This window comes from Brachyhypopomus gauderio, chromosome 15 (genome assembly GCF_052324685.1).
Source record: "Brachyhypopomus gauderio isolate BG-103 chromosome 15, BGAUD_0.2, whole genome shotgun sequence".
In the NCBI taxonomy this organism is placed as follows: domain Eukaryota; kingdom Metazoa; phylum Chordata; class Actinopteri; order Gymnotiformes; family Hypopomidae; genus Brachyhypopomus; species Brachyhypopomus gauderio.
Window position 1 is genome coordinate 13,973,967 of NC_135225.1, and position 22,643 is coordinate 13,996,609.

The 22,643-nt window shown below is 45.7% G+C and overlaps 3 protein-coding genes across 5 annotated transcripts in view; 1 reads left to right on the forward strand and 2 right to left on the reverse strand.

Annotated features, from left to right (window-relative positions):
- The first annotated feature begins 331 nt into the window (after positions 1 to 331).
- Positions 332 to 3,637, forward strand: lamtor3 (late endosomal/lysosomal adaptor, MAPK and MTOR activator 3). The gene is made up of 7 exons (XM_076974591.1): positions 332 to 479; positions 745 to 783; positions 861 to 895; positions 1,086 to 1,144; positions 1,260 to 1,393; positions 1,475 to 1,538; positions 1,994 to 3,637. Exons 2-7 carry the CDS (start codon positions 775 to 777, stop codon positions 2,065 to 2,067), a joined length of 375 nt encoding a protein of 124 aa, XP_076830706.1. The 5' UTR covers positions 332 to 479; positions 745 to 774; the 3' UTR covers positions 2,068 to 3,637.
- On the reverse strand, positions 2,619 to 7,708 carry dapp1 (dual adaptor of phosphotyrosine and 3-phosphoinositides). The gene is made up of 9 exons (XM_076974590.1): positions 7,517 to 7,708; positions 6,243 to 6,365; positions 5,347 to 5,480; positions 5,095 to 5,225; positions 4,729 to 4,776; positions 4,464 to 4,526; positions 4,240 to 4,325; positions 3,917 to 4,004; positions 2,619 to 3,770 (listed from the first exon to the last, which is right to left on the reverse strand). Exons 1-9 carry the CDS (start codon positions 7,576 to 7,578, stop codon positions 3,747 to 3,749), a joined length of 759 nt encoding a protein of 252 aa, XP_076830705.1. The 5' UTR covers positions 7,579 to 7,708; the 3' UTR covers positions 2,619 to 3,746.
- A 2,556-nt stretch (positions 7,709 to 10,264) lies between these two features.
- The window catches only part of atp10d (ATPase phospholipid transporting 10D), a 24,254-nt gene continuing 11,875 nt past the window's right edge, over positions 10,265 to 22,643 (reverse strand). For all 3 annotated transcript variants that reach the window (XM_076974371.1, XM_076974372.1, XM_076974373.1), the window contains 14 exons: positions 22,331 to 22,524; positions 21,958 to 22,134; positions 21,084 to 21,717; positions 19,558 to 19,655; positions 19,227 to 19,353; positions 18,938 to 19,122; positions 18,482 to 18,761; positions 18,152 to 18,228; positions 17,520 to 17,645; positions 16,879 to 17,079; positions 16,498 to 16,578; positions 16,136 to 16,240; positions 11,950 to 12,137; positions 10,265 to 11,840 (listed from right to left, as the gene is read on the reverse strand). In XM_076974371.1, coding sequence (XP_076830486.1) covers positions 11,603 to 11,840; positions 11,950 to 12,137; positions 16,136 to 16,240; positions 16,498 to 16,578; positions 16,879 to 17,079; positions 17,520 to 17,645; positions 18,152 to 18,228; positions 18,482 to 18,761; positions 18,938 to 19,122; positions 19,227 to 19,353; positions 19,558 to 19,655; positions 21,084 to 21,717; positions 21,958 to 22,134; positions 22,331 to 22,524 — 2,711 coding nt within the window. In that variant the 3' untranslated portion in view covers positions 10,265 to 11,602. The remainder of the gene's footprint in view (positions 11,841 to 11,949; positions 12,138 to 16,135; positions 16,241 to 16,497; positions 16,579 to 16,878; positions 17,080 to 17,519; positions 17,646 to 18,151; positions 18,229 to 18,481; positions 18,762 to 18,937; positions 19,123 to 19,226; positions 19,354 to 19,557; positions 19,656 to 21,083; positions 21,718 to 21,957; positions 22,135 to 22,330; positions 22,525 to 22,643) is intronic.

The window sequence follows — 22,643 nt, forward strand, 5'->3', positions numbered from 1 at the left end:
TTTTTCTGTATAAGACTTCTAATAAAACCCAGATCAAGAAATCCTTAATATAGCCATTAATTACAAAAAATTACACAAATTACACAAATCTGTCTAAATCTAATTTATAGTTTATGTAAATCCAAACCAGAAAAAATACAGGTTAATAGAATTAAACACTCTAATTTTATTTTAAACATCAGTATAAAATATTACTACTTCCTAATTATCACTAGGAAGTAGATAAACTTCGACTATCACTAATTCCATCCAACGAAGTCATATGCTGTAGTGTAGTGTTGTGGAGATAAACATTACTGGACAAGCATTAATCCTGCACACAAGAGGGTGATCTCACTCTGTACTGGAGGGACCACTCGCCGCTGTCTGAAACCGTGCCCGGAAATGACGTTAAGGGAAGTGTGCATGTTTGTGTCATGTGATGGCTAGCTAAATGTGTTAAACAAGACAAATACACCATCAAAACGGTGAAAGTAAAGGTAATGGCAATATTCGTACTAGTCCTGTCTTTTGTTTGGTATAAATTTATAAAATGTGCACAAGTAACAACATGACATATAGCTAACGCGCATTCGTAAGCGCTGAAAATAGAAAAATCTGAACCGAGCTGAAGCTAGCCAAGTTAGCTGTTAATTTACAAAAGTTGTTTTATTTTGTGATGTTGTAGTGAAACAAACGTCCACACTGACCTTTATTTAAGTAATGGTGTTTCTCTTTACGTTTACTGACGAGCTTTTTTTATAGGGAGCAGCGCGAGTAGGCTTGGTACACAACATGGCAGATGTGAGTATTTTAGCTAGCTAGCTGTTTATCTAACCAATTAGATGAATTGCTACGAAACATCTGCTTTTTTATTGCAGGACCTGAAGAGATACTTGTATAAACAGTTGCCTACGTAAGTAATGTTTCTTCTCAATTCGCCCATTTGTGAAATATGGTAAAAGTCCTTCCAACTTGAATGCAGTTGATTGCAAATGTTTCCTCGTTGATAAGTAGTGTAACAAACACTGTTCATACTGTTGGAGGTTGCAAGGCTGCATTATATGTAACGATAATGAATTCACATCTCGGTTTTCTGCAATTAGGGTTGAAGGCCTGCATGCAATAGTAGTAACGGATAGAGATGGAGTCCCTGTAGTCAAAGGTAATCCAAATAGCCTCGTCATACAGTAGTCAGATTGGATACAGTATTAAATCTACAGCTTGGTTTGGGTTCCCTGTGATTTTAATTAATCTTTCTACGCTTCTGTTTTGTGTAGTTGCCAACGACAACGCTCCAGAGTATGCCCTGCGACCTGGCTTCCTGTCCACCTTTGCACTGGCCACAGACCAGGGCAGCAAGCTGGGGCTTTCCAAAAACAAGAGCATCATTTGCTACTACAACACATATCAGGTATTCTCCCTCTTCTGAGGCCACCGGCAGTCGTTACGTCGTCAACCGCTGGTTCTCACTGTTCTCTTTTGTTTTTGTCAGATTGTGCAGTTTAACCGATTGCCCTTAGTAATCAGCTTCATTGCGAGCAGCAGTGCCAACACAGGTGAGTGTGTGGACCGACTGACATGACCACGAGAGTGTGTGGACCGACTGACGTGTGCACGAGAGTGTGTGGACCGGCTGACGTGTGCACGAGAGTGTGTGGACCGGCTGACGTGTGCACGAGAGTGTGTGGACCGGCTGACGTGTGCACGAGAGTGTGTGGACCGGCTGACGTGTGCACGAGAGTGTGTGGACCGGCTGACGTGTGCACGAGAGTGTGTGGACCGGGTGACTGCACAGTGACTCAATGAAACTTTGATCCTACAGACACGTTTTATAAATAGAATTCTGTGTAATGTAGTTCCTTATTTTATATTTCTAATGAGCTCTTTTCTCTGAAATATCCAGCTAGGACAGTTAAAAGTGATGCAAAACGAACACATAGAAGAAAGGTGGTGTGCGTAGGTTTCAACCTTACTGATATTACATTTCTGACTTCTGCAACTGCTATTTTAGGCTTAATCATCAGTTTGGAGAAGGAGCTTGTTCCTCTGATTGAGGAACTGAGGCAAGTGGTAGAGGTTGCCTAGGAGCCAGGCAGCATTACAACTGGGGCAACATCATACATCTGATGTTGATCAGGTCAACAGAGCCACGCACAGATGCATCTAGGACAACCCATTACACACACGCACCTGTATAATGTTGGCTGTGAAATTGTACTTCATATGAGTTTCTTTCAATGCTGTATGTTTCTCTTATGAATGTAACCCCTCCTGTTGGTTTCATTTCTTCTGATTAATAATTTAAGACATTGGTGTACAAAAATAACATTTATTTATAGAAACTTTACATTTTTACAGAAGTACATTTTGTGCAAAGAAGACAGATCTTTCTCGAGTTCTCTCCATCCTTGAGCTAGGTTGTTTGAGAAATTGTTTGAAGTACTGTTTATTTGGTATCAGTTCACATCACATTACAGTAATCTCTACTGTGCCAGTCTTTAAATATTACAGCAAAGTCATATTATTCGGTGAACAATTCAGTTTTGTAAATATAAATAATGACAGACCACCTCTACTAGAATGGTTTACTACAAAAATAAAACACCAGATACTGGCTTGTTTGTAAAATAAATTAGTTGTTTTTGTTTTTTTTTGTTGCAAAAACACTTGGGAAATGCACATATCTTGGACCTCTCTTGTGTTCTGTTCACGTTAAATCATCACAGCACAGGAATCCCACAGCGCTATATTTGACATTCTGGAAACATACATACATACAAGTGGTGCATGTCATGAAAAGGACCGAGTGAATGAATGGCAGGCGTTTTCAGAACAGTTTTGGTCCCTTTTGGTAATGTAGCTCCTGAAGCCTTAAACTGCAACTGCAGGTGTACGGCACCATTATTTAAGTGGAAATGCCTCTTTTTTGAGTGATTATAGATCAAGCTCTGCTATAAACTGTATCAAAGATGAAGTAACATCATCTTTTAGGTCTAATTATCTGACTTAGATTTAATAGATGTCCATATCATAGATCCACCATCATGTTTAAGGCTTTCCCTAGACATAAACAAGTCAGCATGTAAGAGTAAAAACCAGTGTTGATTAAAAATGGTGGTAATTTAATGTCTGTGGTGAGCTCTGGCTTGTGACCACTCTTTTGCTTTCTCATGTGCGATTTGTCAAAATAATTTGGTGATGTCTGGGACCCATGTCCCTGACCTATTTCAAACTCTCACAGTTACACTGCTGCTTTGAAGGCTCACATCAGACTTTGCTCTTTTATATGCAACACATTGCTAACTGGTATTTAACCAAATCATTAGTTTGCATAGCTGCTTTTATAACTGATTCAAGTTCCTTCAGGGTTTAATTTTTTTGCTATGTGATTTTTCTGTTACATTGTCAGTTCTCTCCACTACTGCATAAGCCGGTACTGCAGTGTGCTACATGGTTCCACTGAATACTATTGCTGCAGTTATGAATCAGTGTGTTCTAAAGAGCATGAACATTTTCATCTCACCAATCTCTTTCTTCACGTGATGTCTGCATTGCTGGTCTACCAGCAGTGGTCAGTATAACAGAAGGTATGACTTTTTTTCACTCTATGCAATGGTAACTGCCATTGGAAGCAGTACACATCATAGGGTTAGAATGGACAGAGGAAAACATATAGACCCTCTTGACTTTCCATTGCATCTTGTCATTCCTGCGTGGGCAGCTGTCTCACAGCATCAGGCATCTCTTCTGCCCCTCTCTCACCATCATCTGCATTTTTTAATCTGTGACTGGGTGAAAAGAGTGAAATGACCGGTAAGGAAAGGGTGAAACAGAGGAAATGAGCAATCTCATGCCCTTACAGGAACACCAACCCCTGGGCCCACATCTGCCTTCCAGCTCATTTACTTCTCTTTACTTTCTTGGTTTTGCTTACCAGCTTCCAGCGAAGTATCTTCATCCATTCATCAGCTTCCACTCCAGACTTGGCACACAGGTAATATGTTCTCTCAGGGAACACCAGACTGTTACATGAGAGAGAGGAGGAGGCCGTGAATACTTTGTGATGGGTGCACAGAATGAAGCACTGAGTTAAGCTAATGGATGGATGTTGATGCCTTAATGAAGTCAGCCTGGTTTGGAGAGATGAAATGGAGCCCGTGCTGCCTGTGAGAACACGCGTCTTCTTTCACTTCCCCCATTTCAAAGCTTACACGCACATTTAATAGAAACATAACGAGTCCAAAGTGATTGTCTCACCAGAAGCAGTTAATCCTTTCCTGGGTGTAATCAAACTGCACGGCAGAGCATGCAGTCAGATCCAGAGTACGAATGGGGTCTGCAAACTGAAATGAAGAAGAGATATCATCAACTGAATCATTATTAATACTGAATACAGCATGAACTATTTTTTATTGTCATTGAGACTGAATACAGCATGAACCACCTTTATTGATTTTGAGACATCTTGGTTTCAAACTTACCATTTTGTCTTTGAAGTATTTAAGCTCATTTTTGTTCAACGTGAACCATCTTTGTTTCCAGTTCTGACCCAATATTAGAAAATATTAGACACAGAGACACAATATTAGAAAAATGTCCTCAAAATGAGTTGCCAAATGTCCAGTCACTGATGTAATCACAGGCAGATCATTATTGTTATACATGTTCATATGTTCATAGATGTGTGTGTACTGTACAAAAGAGAAAAAAAGAAAATAAAGAAAGCATGTGCAGGGGCTCCCGTACCTTTATAATGCCTCCTTGTTTCACCAGATAACCTTCTTTGGTGCCCAGCTGCAGAGAGACACACACAGTGAGCATCAAGCCGAATATTCACATCGGGTAATTTTACACACTGCAACTGAAACTATTTGCTTTGTAAAATCGGGCTAATTTTGCAAATCAAACTTTGATTATGCTCAGAATGATGTCGGGTGGGGGTGGGGGGTTACAGTCCTGCTAGGTATTTTATGAGGAATGTTAAGTCACATTTTTATAATACAGTGGTAGTGAATTACTAGGGGATTTCAAAGTGTACCAGTAGAAACTTCAGTAATATGCTAAAATGAGCAGTTTCTTTAAATGGAGTAGGTAGGTGTGTTGCCATCATACTGATGGAGCACTGGCGATCAAGTCCCTCTCGTGGCGTCCCGTCTGCATGGCCGTGTGCACACACACAGACTCATAGATGGATGGCTCCTCTACCTGCCGGGGGTATGGCAACCGGAGCACTATTAGGTTACCTGAGTGACAGCGAGAGAACATAGATGCAGAGAACACAGTTACTATACTTAGCCCAAAGAAAGAACAACAAAGTGTGTGTGTGTGTGTGTGTGTGTGTGTGTGTGTGTGAGTCAGTGAAACCTGTTTCACTGCCCAGTAACGGCTGGTTTGCGAAGTGACGGATGAAATCCTGAAGGGAGGGGAAGTCGTTGAAGCCGAATGTGTACTTCCCACCCTGTCGTTTCACCTGGAAGTGCTTTACCGAATCCTTGGCCCTGCAGGAGACCAGGAAGGGCTTGTGAACAGGCATCTGACACCTTCAGTGTGTATCACAGCTGTCCAAGCATTCATTCTTAAAGTTCCACAGTCATGGCAGAAAAGGAAGAGACACACTATCCTGGCAATGGCCTTAGCAACAAATGATCTCCCAGCTAGTTAACTCTGATGATGACCTTTCAAAAACATGTCATACAACAATAAACAACAAACAAACAAAAACGTAAATGAAATGACAAATTGAAAGTGAACTCAGCATAACTGAAAAGGTGTCAATATATCATTGCATTCAGAGCAAACACAGACTTCACTTCACAGGTCCTGCGCAAAACCTTCAATTTAATCCTATTATTAATAATCATAAAAAGGAGATTGCTGAACTGGAACATTTAAAACGCACAAAAGTCTGTATTTAATTCACAAAAGAATGTGCTCTGTCCAGGGTTAGATTACAAAAAATTGGGTTTTTTTTTTAGATTGATTGATTTAGATTAAAGTTTGTGAGTTCATGACGTCATATTGGCACTAAAATAGCCAGCCCTGGCAAACAAGCCCACAAGTTCCATTCAGTATATGAAGCAGTTAACCGTGGTGCCAGCATTACTCCACATTGCCATTACTGAAATACTGTACACACACACACACACACACACACACACACACACACACACACACACACACACACACACACACACACACACACACACACACACACCACAAATGGGAATAGGTAGGCTATTGAGAGTGGATGAGTAACTAACCTGACAGATATGGCAAAGCAGTCAGACCCCTTGTTGCTGTTTCTGAGTAGGAAACTCCCATCTGCACCGTTTGATAAGAGCAATGCCTCAGCAGCATGGCGAGACAGATCATAATGGTACCAGCTGCACACACAGAGTGGAGAGAGAGCTTGGCTAGTCATCCCCATTATAATAATGGAACCCAGCTGAGAGCTTCATGGAGTTTGACCCTTTATGAAAACAGTACATCATAGCAGTACTTTGAAGATGCTGCATGTTGTTTCATCATATTGAACTGATATGTAATGGCTGATTTTTCATTGGTATTCACTTTTGTATTAGTCTTTCCTTTACATGCAGTGTACTGCTACTTTAAATAAGAGCAGTATTAAACCCTAAAATATGATGGGGTTATTAGCTCTTAGAGCCAAACTGGAGTCGGATTGAGTGGCTGTTTGTCAACACAGTAACTACTGGTATGCAGTCACAAGAGCATTATCGCCAAGGATGCAAGTAAACACAGGTGCAGTCCTGCTAAGTAAAGCGAAGACTACAGAATGTTTGCAGATCTACAGATAAAACCATGAGACAGTCACCCAGAGTTACACTCTACCGTTTGAGACATGAACCTCTGGATTATTATGAAAATGTCCTTTAGTTGTATGATGATCGTAATAGTTTAAGTATTGGAAAACTGAAATTAGTATTATCTTGACAAATGAGGCCTTTGTCTCAAAAACTCATGAGAAATATATGAATACGTAAGACGTCACACACACAAAAAAAAAAAGTTTCAGAGACAGGTTTGACTACATGTTGCCTGTGTCTGAAATCAGAGCGCTATTTCCTCATATTTAGAAACGCAACGTTTTTGCCACTGGGATTTACCAGGTGAACAATTAATTCATTAACATTAATTTGCCCGATTACGTAGGACAAAATACAAAGCTACCCAGACCTAAATTTATCTTAATATGTTCATATCTCCCTCATAACCTGTTACACTCAAGTCCTTTACTATTATCGCCTCATCATGGCATTGCAACGGACTGAAACAAAGAAATGAACAATGAAGTATGTTAACTTCATAACATACACCGAATCCAATGAAGACAGAACATGAATGAAATAGGGATGCATGAGAGGAACGTGGCAATATGAGGTTTATCGCGTTTAAACTGATACAGAACCATCTTGTTTTTACATTAAGCAGACACATCGGGCCACATCACCCTTATGTTTCACGAATCAGAATAATTGTTCATGCATAAAAATAAGAACCTGGTCCAACTCACCCAACTGACTCTAACTCGTCCAATTCATCTCCGCAACTGCGTGTAGAACTACAAACACTCATGTTTGAAGCACCTGCCCTCGTGTCCAGGTTCGGAGATTTAATGAGTGCTGGGGTTCGTGTATCTGGAAGCTTCAAGAGGATTCATATGTTGAGAGAAACGGTTTTACCAGCCACAAAGCGGCGAAGAGGAACTTGTGTAGACCCGCCCACGTTATAGTGAAACCAAGTCGCATCGCAGTTAGACGTGAGACAGGTGTACGAGTGTGGGATATGTGATGGCACATTTACAAACGTTGTCTATATTTGAAAATGTCTTACACTTGGTCCTTGAAGATCTGTCCGGAATATCATGTTGCTAGTGTGCTTCACTATATCACCTAATCTGTTTATTTATTTACTCGTTTTTTTTATTTTCGACGTTAAAAAACAGGGAAGATGCCAAACCATTGAATTAACAATGAAGTTACTATGCTTGTGTTACTAACACGTTATTATGTTCGTGTTAACACGCTATTAAAAATATCGACTAACTTTAGCTAGATATTAGATACTTTGAGGTAATTGTCTATACTTATATATACCATGTGTTCTCTTGGTGTTCAGGTAACCAAGCTGAAAATATATGTTTGCAAATATATGTTTGCAAATTTTTATTTCTGGGAACCAAAACAAACATCTATATTATTTGTTTACGTCAGGAATAGACGTGTTTAAATCGTTGACAACGTTATTTTGAATGTACTTGAATGTAATTGAATGTTTTTGAATGTAGGATGCACTTAATGTAATACAAATTGTTTTATGCTCTTATGATGGACCTCTTAAAAGCTATAGAATTTTTGACTGACCACTACAAATTGGTGCAAGGTATAAATACCCATTTATGAGTGCAAGGTATAAATACTCACGTACATCATGAACTTTATGTAATACAACTTGTTTTTGTGGTTTTATTGTGCACAGTCTGTGAACTCTATTTGTAGACGGTGCCTTTGACGTTGACGATATTTTGAATCCCTTTAGTACATTCAAAATAACATGTTGTCAACGATTTAAAATACGTCTATTCCTGACGTAAACATTTTGTAGGTGTTTGTTTTGGTCGCCAGAAATAAGAATTTGCATATTTTAGCACATTTGCTAATACGATCTATTGAAGAAAGAATTCCGAATATGCGGACGTGAAACCAACTTCATCGTGGTGTAGTACATATAATTAACAAAAATGTATCATTATTGCCCAGTCTATTAAACAGAAAGTACAAGAAACCGGACATATGTAGCCTATACCAAATAGCCTATCCAAAATCACAGGAAAAAGTCAGCACCGTACTAAACTAAGCAAGTCTTAAACTGCTGAATCTTTTGGTACATTATACCAGGCTTGTTTCAGAACTTCCCACTTGGTTGTGTTTCACAATATGTTTTCCTTGCCAGCCTCATGACTGATGCTACCAGGTGCTGCATTGTCTCTGAGGCTCATTTGCTGCATCTTTGGTCTTCTCTGGTGAGATCATCCTATCACACCTGAGATTGTGCTGCTGTGATTAGTGATTAGTGCTTCAGCGCTGTCAATCCTGCCTTTCCTGTCTTACGTCAGCCACCTCAGCTCTGTCAGTGGTACATTCGATGGAGGGGTTTATTCTGGCACAGTGTGTCCATGCCTCGGTCTGAGTGGTCCTCTCTCCTCAGCTCATCCTTGGGCCCATTGCTTGAATGTATTCAGGAATGTTTCATGCCTCCCGTTAGACAGTGGATCTCATGTAACCGTCAATTTGTTGGACATCCCATTCCAACTTTGGGTATAACAAACGCCACTGTTCTGGGACAGCTATCTATAACAGTTTATAATATATTTATAGGAATTTCTGTCAATAAAACAAGCATTTGTGAGGTCAGGCGGCCACTAGTTCCTCAACACCAAACTCATCAAATCAAGTGTGTACGGTTCATGCTTGGTCCACCGGGGCAGTCGAACTGCAACAGCAGGTGCCCAACATGTTGCCACAAAGCTGAAAGCAAATAATTGTCTTAAATGTCTTTTAATGCTGTAATATTGCCTGGTCCTGGCCTGTCCCGAAACCTGAAAAACAGCCTGACAACAATCCCTCCTCCACCAAACTACTGAAGCTGCTATGCATTCTGGTAAGCAGCTTTTTTCAGGGATTTGGGGAAGCCGGATCCATCCATCAGATTGCCAATAGTGAAGTGTGATTCATCACTCCAGAGAATGTTCCCAGTGCCCCAGAGTCCAGTGTCAACATGCTTTACTCCACCCTAACCGACACTGTGTTGTACACAGTGATCTTGGGCTTGTGTGCCGCTCCTCGACCTCGGAACCCCATTTCATGAAGCTCCTGACATCCAGGTCTTGTGCTGACATTTCCTGCAGTAGTAATTTGGATCCCTGTAGTGAGGTGAAAACCGGTAGGCAGTTTTCATGCACTGTAGCTGTTGATAGATCCTAGATGTTTTCATTCCACAATAATAGCAAATATAGTGTGCACTGTGGCACATTCACAAACTGACGTTTTGGCAAAAGTAGAATCCCCATGTCCCACTGTTCTGGCCCCATTATAGGCACTGAGCTCTACAGAATGACCCACTCTGTATCTACTGATATACTGTTTATCTAGAGTATGTGTTGCATGTGGTTTTACTGTACTGTTAGCAATGAGTGTTGCTGAAAATAAACACACAAACACATAAATAGAACAAACAAAATATGATACAAATCAGAAAAATGCAGGTTTCTCAAATTTATTTTAAATCGTATGCTGCTACGGCTACTACAGCTATGTGCATAATAAATTAATAAAATTCTTTCCTAAAAACATCAACGGTGTACTGATATTTATCTAACACACTGATATTTTCTAATGCAGTTCTGTTGTTTTTCTTGATATGAGTGAACACACTGGTAACACTGGTAAACGTGATTGTTTTTGTGATAATACCGTAACAGTAAAAACACTACACTACAATGATTGTACAATGACTAGCTCACATTACTGTACAATAATTCTAGCTGAGCTTTTCAGTAAAAGATAAAAAAAACCTATATCGTATTTCCTAGTTTTGTTGGTAGCAAAAAATACTTAATTTGACTCAGGTTGTGACACAGTTGTTAATTTCTTCTTGCTTATAACACACTCGCGCGCACACACACACACACACACACACACACACACACACACACACACACACACACACACACACACACACACGCAATAAATTACATGATAAAATAAAAACCCATATCACACTGTCATCTTTACACTTCCAAAAAGTACTCATTCACAAAGGCATGTTTTGGTCAAGCAAAGCCCTCAGAGTAGCAGGTGTCACTCCAGTCATTTACATGATCAATGTTATATTTGTAAATCAACACATCCTGCCAGTAAAGGACGTTTTCTGAACACACACACACACACACACACACACACACACACACACACACACACACACACACACACACACACACACACACACACACACACACACCATAACACATATAAAAGTATCCCTGGTTTGCACAAGGTCATTAGTGCTGCTCAGAGATCAATCTTTGCAATTCAATCAACAACACATTTCATAGTTCTGACGTTATGATACTATTTCTGCGAGAATTTAAAACGTGTTCACATGCATCGTATAAGCTGAAATGAATATCTCGGGCTTACAGTACATAGCAGACCATAAAGAGCTTTGTGCAGTGTTATGGGGCTTGTGTAATGTGCTTTTTGTGTGGTCAAGTACAATGTAACATTTGTGACCAAATGAGCAGCTAACTGGTCCAAACCTGTTGTACCGGATGAACCATAAGACACAGGCCCAGAGACACAGGCCCAGAGACACATACCCAGAGACATAGGCCCAGAGACACAGGCCCAGAGACACAGGCCCAGAGATGCGTGGCCTCCTGCCTGCTCAGTGTGCAGGGGTTACTTCACCCAGCACACACAGGCTGTCTGGAAGGCCAGTTCTGTAAAGCAGGTGGAGGACTGACCAACAGCTGGTCGAGCCTTAAGAGCAGTGGGAAGGCACGTTGGTGTTGGGACTGAACACTGGAAGCCAGCTGTGCTCACACGGGTCCATAGGGCCCAGAGCCTGTCCGAGACGCCGAGACTGCCGACAGAGGAGCGTCAGCGTCCACCACGAGGCTCTGAGGGATCTGCGTGGGGTTCGGTTCCTGCACGGCAGGTTTACTCTCCATCCGCCTTTGGATCTGTGGCCAATACTCGGGGGAGGACTTCTCCAGGACCTGAGCTCTCACCAAGTCCGAGGGACAGATGGAGTTCAAGAGGACACGGTACAACACCCTCAAAGAGAAAGAGACACACACAGAATTAGAATTATAAAGAATAAATAAAAAAAAACTAACATAAAAGTGTGTATGAGTGCGAGTTTCATGTTTTGTATGATTGTTACCTGGGCAGTAATGCTAACACCGTGGTGACTCCACACACACAGTAGTAGAGAGGTTCAGACATGAGTCTGCTCTCAACGCCAAAGGGGTTTGTGGGAGAGTTACATGTCACACACGTGACGCTGAACACAAGGCAAAAGACGTAGTAGAACACAGCGCTGCCTACTAACACTGCCACATGAAGCCAGGTCTGCAAATCACATACACACACACACAGGTCAGCAGGAGTAACAGACAGCAGATTAATCAGTGTGGTCAGTTAAAGCTCACAAACAGAAGGGTCCTCTGAGAATACACAAACAGGCTGCCACATTACGCTGTGAGCAACTCCTAATTTGAGCTCTATGGGTCAGTAGTGATTTGGTGAGGAAGCATGTGTCTCAGATACACGTGACAGCATTAGTGATCAGGAGCGGGGGGAGGCCCACCAACAGCCCCCGTGTCAGTACAGGCCAGCGCCCCGACCCTCTGCCTCCACCAGGCCGAGCCACGTGGCTTTGCATTTATGCAACTGTACCGTGTGCGTGTGAATATGACGTTTATCGTGCTTAGGGCTGCGAATCCCACGATTCGATTCAGAATCGATTCTTGGGGTCACGATTAGATTTTTTTCCCAATTCTTTCAGAGCCCAACGATTCGATTCAAAAATGATTATTTTCCGATTCAAAAACGATTCTCAATTCAAAACGAGCTACTTCGGTCTGCTGGCATGAAAGCAGAGTACATTTATAAAGATATTACAATTGTAAAGGTTTTATCAACATATTTCAATAATGTAAACACACAAAGGTACAGATACAGGTACAGGTACAGGACGCTACAGATTATGTTGTTGATTTACATTTCTATGCATAAATAAGAGCTAGACTTTAATTATCCATCACAGCAAATGGCATTATCTATGTCCAAAGACACAGTGGCTCAAGAGTGTTAATTTGTTACGGAACAGCTCCGGACCCTTCCCTGTGGGCGTGCCGCTATGTTGTCTGCGTGTCGTTATGTCCATGTTTGTACTTCCGTGGGTGTGGGTTGTTTGTGAGCGTGTTCGTGGTTACACCTGTGCCTTGTCTCGAGGTCACGTGGGTCTGTGTAATTCACCTATTTAATGTGCGTTAACGCGGTGTCTTGTGCTCGTCTTTGTCTAAAGTTTCGTGTCTGCGTGAGTGTGTCTGTCGTGCTGCTCGCGCTCCACTCGGAGCTTCACATTGTGCAAATAAAACGTTGTGTGTTCACCGTCAACGGCGTGGTGCCTGCCTCCTTCACCTCGCCGTCACAGAAAGACGAGCCAAAGAAATGCCGGGTTACGCATCTACGCGTAAGAAGGGGAAGAAGAAGGTGAAACACCACCACTCTTCTTCCCCCACACGCCACCGCGACACCCCCGTCCCAGTAGGGGTGGAGTTGCAGGAGCCTGTCAGCAAATACATGCTGCATCAGGCTCTGACAGCCGGAGACGAGGAAGGGGCGGAAGTTTTCCGGCTGGCCGCAAGACAGGTGTGGATGGAGAGACACCGCTCTCCACCCCCGGCGTACCCTGAGGAGGACTTGAGAGAGGACCCCTTCTTTGAAGCTGCGTGGCGAGAGGGACTCCGCGCATTGAGAAGGGAGTCCTCCCCTCCGGCAAGCGGTGAAGAGGGCGAAGAGGGCCCTCTGGTGGTGTACGCGGGTATGGTAGCGGCGACCCCTCCTGAGCTCGACACAGAGAGTGAGGAATCGGGAGAGGAGGGGTCAGGCGACGAAGCCCGCTACACGCCATCCGTGTGCTACGCCCCCACCGTATGCTACGACGGGAGAGAGGAGGAAGTTAGCCCTCCGCCGTCTGAGTTCTCCGCTCCCACCGTCTGCTACGAGGGGAGAGAGAGAGAGACGGCAGCCCCCCGTCATCTGAGTACTCCGTTCCCACCATCTGCTATGGTGGGAAAGAAGACGTCAGCCCTCCATCGTCCGAGTGGTCGGTGCCCACCGCTCCCCACGGTGAGAAGGAAGACAGCCTCTCGGTCAGCTCCGAGGAGACCGTTAGGTCGGAGAAGGGGTGCCCAGACGGAGAGAAGGTCCCTCGTGCTCCCTCGGGTGGGAGCGAGATGAGCTGGTCGCGCTACCCCGACTCCGAAGAGCCAATGGCGGTGGACCAGGAGCTCTCCGAGGAGGAGGAAATGGAGACATCAGGGGAGGTGGAGCCGCTACCCCGAGAGGCACGAGGGGAGACTGGCTTTGCCAGCGGTCAGGAGGGGAGAGTGAGGTCGCTGACTGGGGCTCCTCGAATCGCCACCGGATCGCGGCAGAGGACAGGAGCTCCAGTGGTGCCCAGAGGAGCGGCCAAAACGCCGCCTCGTGCAGCAGCCAGCACAAGGCGACGGGGAGGACCTCCGGTGGTGCCCAGACCAGCTGCAAGACCGCCGCCTCGTAGAGCCGTCAGCGTGCGGCGACAGAGGGTTCCTCCGGTGGCGCCTGGAGGCGGGGCAAAAACGCCGCGACCACCGCAGGAGGGCACGAGTGCGCCCGGAGCAATACCCAGCGCTGCGTGCGCTGGAGGGACTGTTCCGACCGGAGGGATCACGCCTCCGGTCTATCCCGTTGCCCCTGGGGGATATGCGCCGCTAGCTGCAAGCCTGCTAGCGGTCCCATAGCTGCCTGTACCCGTCTGTTTGTCTGTCCCGTTGTTGTTCCCTAATCTCCTTTTCCCTTTTGTGCCTTTCGTGTTCCATGTACCTGTGTGTGTTTTTGTCAGTGTGCCATTGTTTAACGTATTTTCCCCTGTCTTCCCAGGGAGGGTGTGCTAGAGCTGTCCGCGGCGGTTCCCGCCGTCGGGGGTGACTGCTCTCGGAGGCTCGTGATCCCGGGGGCTCCGGACCTGCCCGTCGGTGTTTGTTCGGGGCACTCCCGCTACGCGGGACGCTCCGGGAGTAGCGAGCCCCTGGCGGGGGGTTCTGTTACGGAACAGCTCCGGACCCTTCCCTGTGTGCCGCTATGTTGTCTGCGTGTCGTTATGTCCATGTTTGTACTTCCGTGGGTGTGGGTTGTTTGTGAGCGTGTTCGTGGTTACACCTGTGCCTTGTCTCGAGGTCACGTGGGTCTGTGTAATTCACCTATTTAATGTGCGTTAACGCGGTGTCTTGTGCTCGTCTTTGTCTAAAGTTTCGTGTCTGCGTGAGTGTGTCTGTCGTGCTGCTCGCGCTCCACCCGGAGCTTCACATTGTGCAAATAAAACGTTGTGTGTTCACCGTCAACGGCGTGGTGCCTGCCTCCTTCACCTCGCCGTCACATAATTATTTTAAATAAAATACACACCGGCTATACCGAAGTTCACCTCTGACCACGACTTCGCAGTATTACAGCAGTATTACAGCAGTATTATGTCTAAATATCTAGTTAGGACAAAACTAGAGTGCTCAATGAACTAAGTTTTTTTTTATTTTAACTTTATTTTACCAGGAGTTATAATCACTGTAACGAATATCCCGAATATCATCTGTAGCGTCTTTATGCGTGTGCAAACGATCAAGCCCATTCTTACCTGGGCTGGGTTGAGTGTAAAATCTAAAGTGTTTTCAAATGGTTGCTTTCAAAGACCGCAGAGCCGTTTGGACTTCATACTTTAGCGGAGCAACAACAAATACCGTACACTACACAACCCTATACGCTATAGCTTTACTAGCATGCCTGCACATGTCAAAGCTGTTTCCTTGTTTTGCCTAGCACTACGGTGGCTGAGAAGGCACACACGCACCTGAAAAAAAAATCGATTAAAAAAAAAAGAGAATCGATTCTGAATCATTTAATGTTAGAAACGCGATTCGAGCTCGAATCGATTTTTTCCTGCACCCCTAATAGTGCTATGAACACACAAGCATTGTCCAAGACTAGACAAACATCACAAGTGACACTCATTTCACAGCTTTGAAAACAAACAAACAAATAAACAATGTTCCCACCCACCTCCCCCCAGCAGTGTACTATGAGTGCAGAGAAACTCAAATATTCTCAAATAACAGTGGCAAGAGCTACAAAAGACTACACTATTGTCATATTTATTTCCTTCTGCCTGAAAAGGTCTTTAATTAAGTAACATTATGAAGGTTAAGGTTAAAGTACATTAAGGTTTTACTCCAGTTCTAAAAGCCTTTTTACTATGTCTGCACTGAAGGTCTGATGGTGGAAACAGGTCATTCTCGTGGTGACTGGCTCACCAGTGTACGACTCTCCACGACCTGATGCAAGAGGATGATGAGGAGTGCTGAGCTATTGATCGGAGAGCCAAAGGAGAAGAGCCCAATATCTGAGTCTGCGTATGTCTGACACACACACACACACACACACACACACACACACACACACACACACACACACACACACACACACACACACACACACAGAAATCAGCCATCACATAATAGAAATGTGTATATATAAATATCAAATATTTTATGACAGATGAACTGATAAGCCCAACAAACTTAGCAGAAACAATTGGCAAATTTGAATATTCCCACAGTTCAGTCCAAATGAGCCATGCAAATTCATGTGCAGTGCAGAGCCCAGCGGGTCTCACCATGTAGGGAAGGAAGAAGCAGACCAGGCTCTGGTAGAACGCGTCCAGCACCGTCAGCCAGAAGGTGGATGGGAGGTAGACCTGCAACCCAGCACACACACGCCATCACAAACCCCGAAGAAAAACCGCACAACCCAGACCGTCTAGGACCCAGATTGGTCTAAGGGGAAAAAACATTGATTTTAATGAATCGGCATTCAAATAATTTTAGTCTGAATGAAAGGCAACCTAAAGAAAAGGCAGAAAAAGGTCAAATATTCTGCTAATTCTGCCCTAAAACCAGAACACACTGTCTCTGCCAAGAGGACAAGCCTCTGCCCTGAGGACAGGCGAACCGTGTAGCACAGGGGACATCAGACAGCAGGACACGTCCACACCCACCTGGGACTTCTGTCCTGCCCGGTACATGTGGGGCCAGGACAGGAGCGCTTCCGCACACACGTCCTTGTCCAGCACGCCGTAGAGCAGCGGAGGAGCGGACGTGAACAGCAGGTTAAAGAAGATCAGCACCCAGGAGTTGGTCATGGTGCTGCCTGAGAAACCACAGAAGAACTGGAACCAGAAGAGCAGGTTCACATACATCTGGAGAGAGAGGGAGAGAGAGAGAGAGAGAGAGAGAGAGAGAGATAGAGAGAGAGAGAGAGAGAGAGAATGGAGGGGGGACAGAGAGAGAGGAAAGAGGGAGAGATAGAGGAGAGAGAGAATGGAGGGGGGACAGAGAGAGAGGAAAGAGAGAGATAGAGGAGAGGATGGAGGGGGCAGAGAGAGAGGGAAGAGAGAGAGAGAGAGAGATAGAGGAGAGAGAGAATGGAGGGGGGACAGAGAGAGAGGAAAGAGAGAGAGATAGAGGAGAGAGATAGAGGAGAGGATGGAGGGGGCAGAGAGAGAGGGAAGAGAGAGAGATAGGGGAAAGTGAGAGGAGAGAAAGAGGGAGAGAGTGAGAAAAGTTTATCAGTTTTTCCGGTCACATTTTGTATGTGTTTGGCAGTAAATATTTTATGTACGTGCAGTTCTATGCTTACAATATTCTTGTAAAAGAAATACAGGATCATGTTAGCCAGTCGTGTGTAGCACCAATGACCATGAACTAGGAGCAGCTTCCTGAGGTGCTGAAATCTGGAGATGGCAAAGTCACTGGACATGACAGCCTGGAGACACACACACACACGCACACACACACGCACACACACACGCACACACACACGCACACACACACGCACACACACACGCACACACACACACACACACACACACACACACACACACACACACACACACACACACACACACACACACACACACACAAAAATCAGCCATCACATACAGACAACAGGAGAGTTTATATATTGCATATAATATATTAATATATGCATATTACATATGCATTAGCTAAGGTGCACATACACAGACAGATAGCTGTGAATGCTTCATAGATTAAGCTAAGCTAAAGGACAGTGTTGGGGGTGGAACTGTTTGGAAGGGAGGCTGCCCGCACAAGAGGGGCAAGCTAGATCTAAAAGAGGGGCATGGGCCCCTTTATGAGAACCTTTAATCACTACTGAATAATAGTGCACAAACTGTGAAGAGTGGGGTGGTTTTACGAGGCTTCCCTTTATAGCCAGGTCAGGAGAGGGGGAGGGGCAAGCGAGCGCACCTGCATGCCTTCCTGGCCCGAGATGCCGACGCCCACGTCCGCCACCTGAATCATGCTGACATCATTTGCTCCATCACCTGAGTATCAAGGGCGCGCAGGGGCATTAGCACCGAGTCAGTGAAGTATAGAGCTGTAACTCTGATGAACAGACATGCTGCTCACGGTGGCAGAATACAGTAGTGTTACTGAAACAACCTCCACCCAGCCGTGAGAGAACACAGAAATACCCGGACTAGTAAACCCACTCCTGAACTACAGAGCCCATTGTGGAAATCAACGTGTGATCACACTAAATCTAATCGTTTTCATAAAGCACATACTGGCACAGACCTATGGCCAGGGTCACGACCCCGAGCGAGTCCCCGACCAGACGGACCACTTGGCTCTTTTGTAAGGGGGTGGACCTGCAGCAAATGACGGATCGGCAGCGGCCCGTCAGATCCAGGAAGGCCTTCTGTAGCTCCTCCTTCAGAGCAAAGTCCAACGTGTGGCCGTCGATCACCAGCGTGAAGCCGCCCACCACAGCGCCGTCTGCCGCTCTGACCATGCCTCTGTCCTCAGTGGCTCTGACCTGCTGCTGGAGCTCAAAGAGCCGGGCTTCACACACTTCCTGGAAAACAGCACACGCACACAGTTTTCACACAGCGGTCATATTCATGAGAACAATATATATATGGACACACATACACACCCACACACACCCACACACACACACACACACACACACACACACACACACACACACACACACACACACACACACACACACACACACACTTTTCTCACCTTGCTGTCACAGTTGGCCGTGAGTAACTCGTCAGTAGGTCGAAGGAGTTTGCAGGCACATGCGATGTTAATGGCGGTCTCCTGTTTGTCCCCCGTGAGGACCCATACTTTGATCCCTGCCTTCTGCAAAGCTTCAATAGTCTCTGGAACTTCTTCTTGCAACCGGTCCACTATACCCGTCGCCCCTACACCCACAGGGTTAGCCAGGAGAGAGGAGAGAAAGGTTCATTATTTATATATTACAGAACATTTTTAGATACTTTCTGTTTCCACTGGTCTAACATCTCACCTAGTAATGTGAGGTTAGTTTCCAATCTCCGGGCCGACTCAAGCAGAAGCTCCTCCCTGTTTTCAATACTGGTTTCAGCAAAAGCATGCCTCTTAAGCCACGCCTCATACTCCGCCTCCTCCAGGACCTGCCAATCACCAGCAGCCTTCCAGATCAGTTATAGCATAAAGGTATAAACACATTTCTAAATTCTTTCTTCTCAATGGAGGAGGCACACAACTACAGATCTGTGGTATAACGAGTCTTGGTTTCAGTTCTTCCTTTTTTAATGGAAGTGCTGAGGGAGGATATTCAAAGCAGCAGAAAGAAGAAGTGAAGAAAGGAGACGCACTCGTTTGGCCACACAGAGCGTGCGCAGGCCCTCGCGGGCGTAGTCGTCCAGGTGGCGCTGGGTCTGCTTCACCACCTCCCGAGAGCAGCAGCCGTCGGCTACGGCACAAACACACACCTCAGACGAGGAACTCCACACCGTAAAAGGCCCGCAGGAAGGGCCTGAGCTAATGGCCAGACGTAGAGCGTTAATGAGGAGAAGGTGCGGTTACATTTATAGTGCCCAGAGAGACGCACGCAAACAGCCATCATCACGAACATTCAACAAGCAGGGGTGATAGTGGGAAAAATTCCTGAGCCTGAACTTTTTCAGAGTGGGGGGGGGGGGGGGGGGGGGGGGGTTTGGGGGTGGAGTGTTAGTGTACCATATTTAGAATATTTAATAATTAATCTTTAAATTAATTAATAATAAATAAGTCAGGTATTCATTATAGTGAAATAAAAACTAATTTCTATTAATATTCTGAGAAAATGCTGTAACCTAAAGATTTATATTAGACACAATATGTTAAAAACAGGCATGATTAATTATTTATTCATTACTGTTAGTAAATTATAGGATACCAGACAACTCAAAGAAATTATGCAAATAAAGTTTAAAAGAATTACAAGTATTATGATTATAGTTAGTTTATATATATAAAATTTAATAAATTTAATAAATATTTTGTGTTGGTTTATTAGGACATACATTTTGTGCTTTTGTTCATGTATTACACCTTACGCCGTAAGGCGGCCAGGATGAACCAGATCATCTGACCACCTGTACCGGCTCAAAAAAAAGCACTCTTATATTTCTGATAAAAATTTTACTTAATCAGAATAAAGATAAAATACTGAGTTTATCTTGTAGCTACCTCTGAAGCTCTTCCGATGTCTGAAATACAGGCGGTCCCCGGGTTACGACGTTGATCCGTCGTAAATCGATTTTCGGTGTAAATCGGAACATACGTACATACTGTACATAAATAAGGTACTATACGCAGTTATCCTAAAGCTAGGCTTTTGGCCAATACCTTTATCCATAGCTGCGTTTAACTAATCCTGACGCCGCGCACACCAAACACCAAGTTCCGTTTACGACGCAGAACCACTTAGGTCCAAACGAGGCTTTATACAGTAAATGGGAGATGTGTAGTAACCACGAAAAATCGTAACTTGGGAACCCCGTAAGGATCATAAGGATCACATTTCGGCCTCAAAACAGATAGCATGCGCGCGCGTGTGGTTTATCATTATGATTTGACGGATTTTTCCCCCCCTCAATTTTTTTTTCTCGCAGACAGGTACGCCGGAATTCCGGCGTGGCGCCTGAAAACTATCAGGCCTGAACAAGACATTACTAAGAGGGAAGAGATTAAACGGAGAGTTTGTGGAGGCTGAGTTGGTGGAAAATGTGGTGGAAAAACAGATAAGCACACACACACACACACACACACACACACACACACACACACACACACACACACACACACACACACACACACACACACACACACACAGGTCTGGGGAGTCCAGAGCACCCACCCGTGGGCTGTGTCAGTCCCATGATGACGTTATCAGCTCCTTTAGTGTAGACGACCACCTGGCCCGTGAGCGGGTGCCGCACCACCACAGACATCCTCTTGCGGGCGGAGTGGAAGGGCAGCAGGTGGAGCAGAGGGATGGAGAGGGGCCCCGCGCCCGGCAGCTCCACCAGCAGCTGCTCGCGGGAGCGGCCCAGCAGGGTGCAGCCGTAGGCCCGGGCGGCCTGCACCAGCGCTGCCTCGTCCGGGCTCTCCGCCTCGTACAGCAGCTCCTCTTCCTCCTCTTCCTCATCCTCGTCTTCACAGTCACCGTCCCCGTCGTCCTCGTCCACCTGCCGCTTCACTCGCCTGCCGCCCTTTCCCCAGTCTCCGCCTCCCAGCAGCGAGGGGGTGTGGCCGGGCGAGGGGGTGTGTCCCGGGGTGTGTGTGGGCGTGGCCCCGGCCGAGGCGCTACACCCGGCGTTTGGGGAGTAGGCGGCTGAGCGGCCGCGTGGGAAAAGCCTCCTGGTTAAGCCGGAGGGGCTGTCGGCAGCCTGGGAGGAGGTGACGGAGAAGCGGGGGAGGCTCAGCTTCTGCAGCAGGGCCTTCACGTCCTCCAGAGAGCTCAGCGGCGTGCGGGCTACGGGCATCTGGACCTGAGGCAAGAACACAAGCACTCACGGGTTCACGCGTGTGGGCCAGGAAACATTTAACAGGCTGTCAAACACAGAAACGATCTGTACGCCAGGCAGCCAGCGTATGTGATACGTGAGCTGAGCGGTTTGAGGTCATGTAACGCTCTAGAAAGCAGCGCCCTGCAGGACTGAGCAGAGGGAGGGAGGTGTGATTACAGGTGAGACGAGAGGAGGCGCGGGGAGGAGGCGCGCGGACCGTACCATGTGACGCGGCTGGCTGGGGGACGACACCACCACGGTGTTGCAGACAGCCAGGGCGAGCAGGAAGTCCAGGATGTGGGAGAGCTCTGCAGGGTTGTGGTGGGACACAGGAGGATGAGCGGAAGAGAGGGCCCTCAGCTTCTCCTGCAGACGCAGGTCAGGAACCACCGCACACTCCTGAGGGCCAGAGGAACACACACAGGAACAATAACACTGTGTCACACATACACACACACCCCAGTCAGCATACAATCATGTTACTGAAGTGGGGTTCTGTGAGTGTGTGAAAGCGTGTGTTTAAGAACATATAAAAACACGGGTTTTAATGAGCATCTCTGGACATGTGGAGGGGAGTGTTGATGTTTAAGCTCACCATGACGCTGCTGAAAGCCCCAGTGGTGTGGCAGCGGAGCGTGTCGGACGGTGAGTGTGTGTCCGACGCAGCGGCGAGTGTGTTGAGGGAAACGGAGCTGCGGCTGGAGGTGAAGGACTTCCTTCTGGAGTGAGAGCGCACCCTGAGTGTGTGACCGGGAGACCCGCTAGCCTCGTACTGCTCCATGGCACGTGCTGGGGGAGGAATACACACACACACACACACACACACACACACACACACCCACACACCCACACACCCACACACCCACACACACACACACACACACACACACACACACACACACACACAC

Coding starts and splice junctions, on each gene's coding strand:
- lamtor3 (XM_076974591.1), top strand. Junction 1,145..1,259: donor TGGAGTCCCTGTAGTCAAAG/GTAATCCAAATA, acceptor TGTTTTGTGTAG/TTGCCAACGACAACGCTCCA. Junction 1,394..1,474: donor GCTACTACAACACATATCAG/GTATTCTCCCTC, acceptor TGTTTTTGTCAG/ATTGTGCAGTTTAACCGATT.
- dapp1 (XM_076974590.1), bottom strand. CDS start 7,578: ATGAGTGTTTGTAGTTCTACACGCAGTTGCGGAGATGAATTGGACGAG. Junction 5,226..5,346: donor GTTACTGGGCAGTGAAACAG/GTTTCACTGACT, acceptor GCTGTCACTCAG/GTAACCTAATAGTGCTCCGG. Junction 4,777..5,094: donor TGATCGCCAGTGCTCCATCA/GTATGATGGCAA, acceptor GTCTCTCTGCAG/CTGGGCACCAAAGAAGGTTA.